Source organism: Galeopterus variegatus, unplaced genomic scaffold, assembly GCF_000696425.1.
Source record: "Galeopterus variegatus unplaced genomic scaffold, G_variegatus-3.0.2 Scaffold13686, whole genome shotgun sequence".
Taxonomy (NCBI): Eukaryota; Metazoa; Chordata; class Mammalia; order Dermoptera; family Cynocephalidae; genus Galeopterus; species Galeopterus variegatus.
Genome location: NW_007739797.1, coordinates 3064 through 5147, shown reverse-complemented (window position 1 = coordinate 5147; position 2084 = coordinate 3064). Strand labels below are relative to the sequence as shown.

Sequence of the window (2084 nt, the reverse complement as noted above, 5' to 3'; positions counted from 1 at the left end):
TGGGACCTCAGGTGTTTGTGACAGGACCCAGCTTTTTGTATGCAGGCCCCTGTTCCCACCTGTACTTTGTCACACCAGGGTTCACAGTTCCTGCCATAAGGAAACCAATGATGGCAGAAAACACACCAGGAACAGGGCTCATCACCCCTGTAAAAAGCCTGTGATGTACACTTCCAGCCTTGGCTGGGCTACAGGACCACACAGAGAAGAAAAAATCCTGCCCAGGCCAAGCACCAGAAGCTGCATAGGCTAGTTAGATTAGCTTCTGCATTCGTAGGGAATAAAGATGAAAGCCTCTGTCTTTGGTGTCTCAAAATTATCTTTAAAATAAATGAAGAAACAGTCTTTTCCAGGAGGGGTGTCAGCACTCGGTCAGACTTTATCCCAAACCAACATCACCCTGGACGTGTCATCCACTCCAGCTGCAGACCCTTGGTTCCTGGCCTGCAATATGGGCTCCTAGTGCTCCCTGCTCCACTGCCTTAAGCTCTGCCCACATTCTGTCCTCTAAACCTGCTGCCTTAGGAAGGACAGGTGAGCCCCAGATTGCATCCAGGCTGAAGTGGAGCCCTCAACACACAGAAACGTGTGACTCACCATTGTGGTGGTGAATGGGATGTTGTCAATCAAGGACGATGCCAAGGCTGAGACCCACAGCACAAGGGTGATGGCGGCCGCGAGGCGCTGTTCCTTTGGGACCATCTGGAAGGAGCAGATGAAAGCAGTGCTGTTTATCAACAGCTGGCTTGTTAAATCACACACACCTAGGATCTGATAATATGACATGTGAGACTTGGAAGGGACTGGAGGGTTGCTAGTCTTTCCTCTTACACATGACAGACAAGACCAAGGCAGACACAGGTGTGAACACCAAGGCCACAGCTATACCCAAGACCTTGGTAGGTTTCCACCAGTAACTGAGGGCAGCAATTTTCAACCACAACCAAGCCAACTAGCTCCATGGGGAGGGAGGCAGAGCATTCCCATTCCTTATCCACGTCTGATGGCTGCACGCCCTGGTCATACCAACCTGCTGGCCCAGCAGAGCACTGGGAATGGGACATCTGCAGCATTCACTTACTGAGACTCAAGTTGACTGCTCTCCTTCCCAGACAGCTTAAAACGAAAGGCTAAATGCAAAATAGCATGTATCTGTAGCCATACATTCTTTGAAAATAATCTCCCTTCATCTCTAGGCTGCACAGGATAAAACAGGTTCCCTGCCATACTTTTTTCCATAATTAATGTGACCTATTCTTACCAGATTTTTTTTTTTTCCTTTCTACAAAATCAAAGAACAGTGGCTGGAGCACATTCTATTACAGCATTTAATGTACCTTAATTAGCAAAGCAGTCTGTTCTCCGACATATTCTATTAAGTGGAGATGTGCCAATGCCTGGAAGAAATAGATGTATATGGTGAGAATCAATTTAAAACGGAGAATATAGGCAAGACTTTTTGAAAAACCATGTCTTCAAAATGAAAAGAAATAAACATTATAAGGTAGGCCCAGACTCGCTTCTTGTAAAAGATCAGACCCAAGTACCACAGGCTATTAATAATTTACTATCATACACGCACAATGAACATTCACAGAAAAAAGTACAATTGCAGAGGCAGGAATTCCTCTTTGATTTGTGTTAATGTCCATGTTAAATTTAAATTCCATGGAAGACAATCTCTTTAGTTTAAGATCTATGTATAAGGGTATTGCACATAATGAAATGCCACTCCATGTAGAAGGCTTTTCAAGTAAGATGCATTTCCAATTTCCTTATGAAGTTAAACAACACAGGGTTTTAAAAGAATAAAAAGAAAATGCACGTTTTATATAATCTTCAAAAAAAAAGGAAAGGTTATTTAACTGAAACATGTAGCTATTTTCACAGCACTAGACAGATACAGAAAATTGTATCCAGGGAAAGGGAAGAAAGATTAGAGGAAACAAGATGGAAGTGCTGGAGCTGTTCTGCCCAGGTGCCACCATGGTGCCAGCACAGGAAGGGATTCTCTGAGACCCATGATGGGTCCAGATGGGAAGGCACTGGGAGGGAACCAGATGTGGGGGCAACTTAGCTGCCCA

At 44.6% G+C, this 2084-nt stretch overlaps 1 protein-coding gene across 1 annotated transcript in view; it reads right to left on the bottom strand.

The window, feature by feature from the left end:
- The window catches only part of LOC103581684 (P protein-like), a gene marked incomplete at its 3' end in the record, with an annotated part of 26090 nt that extends 24697 nt beyond the window's left edge, over positions 1-1393 (bottom strand). The window contains exons 1-2 of the mRNA XM_008563460.1: positions 1338-1393; positions 598-702 (exon numbers count right to left, since the gene is read on the bottom strand). Coding sequence (XP_008561682.1) covers positions 598-702 — 105 coding nt within the window. The remainder of the gene's footprint in view (positions 1-597; positions 703-1337) is intronic.
- Positions 1394-2084: the final 691 nt, after the last annotated feature.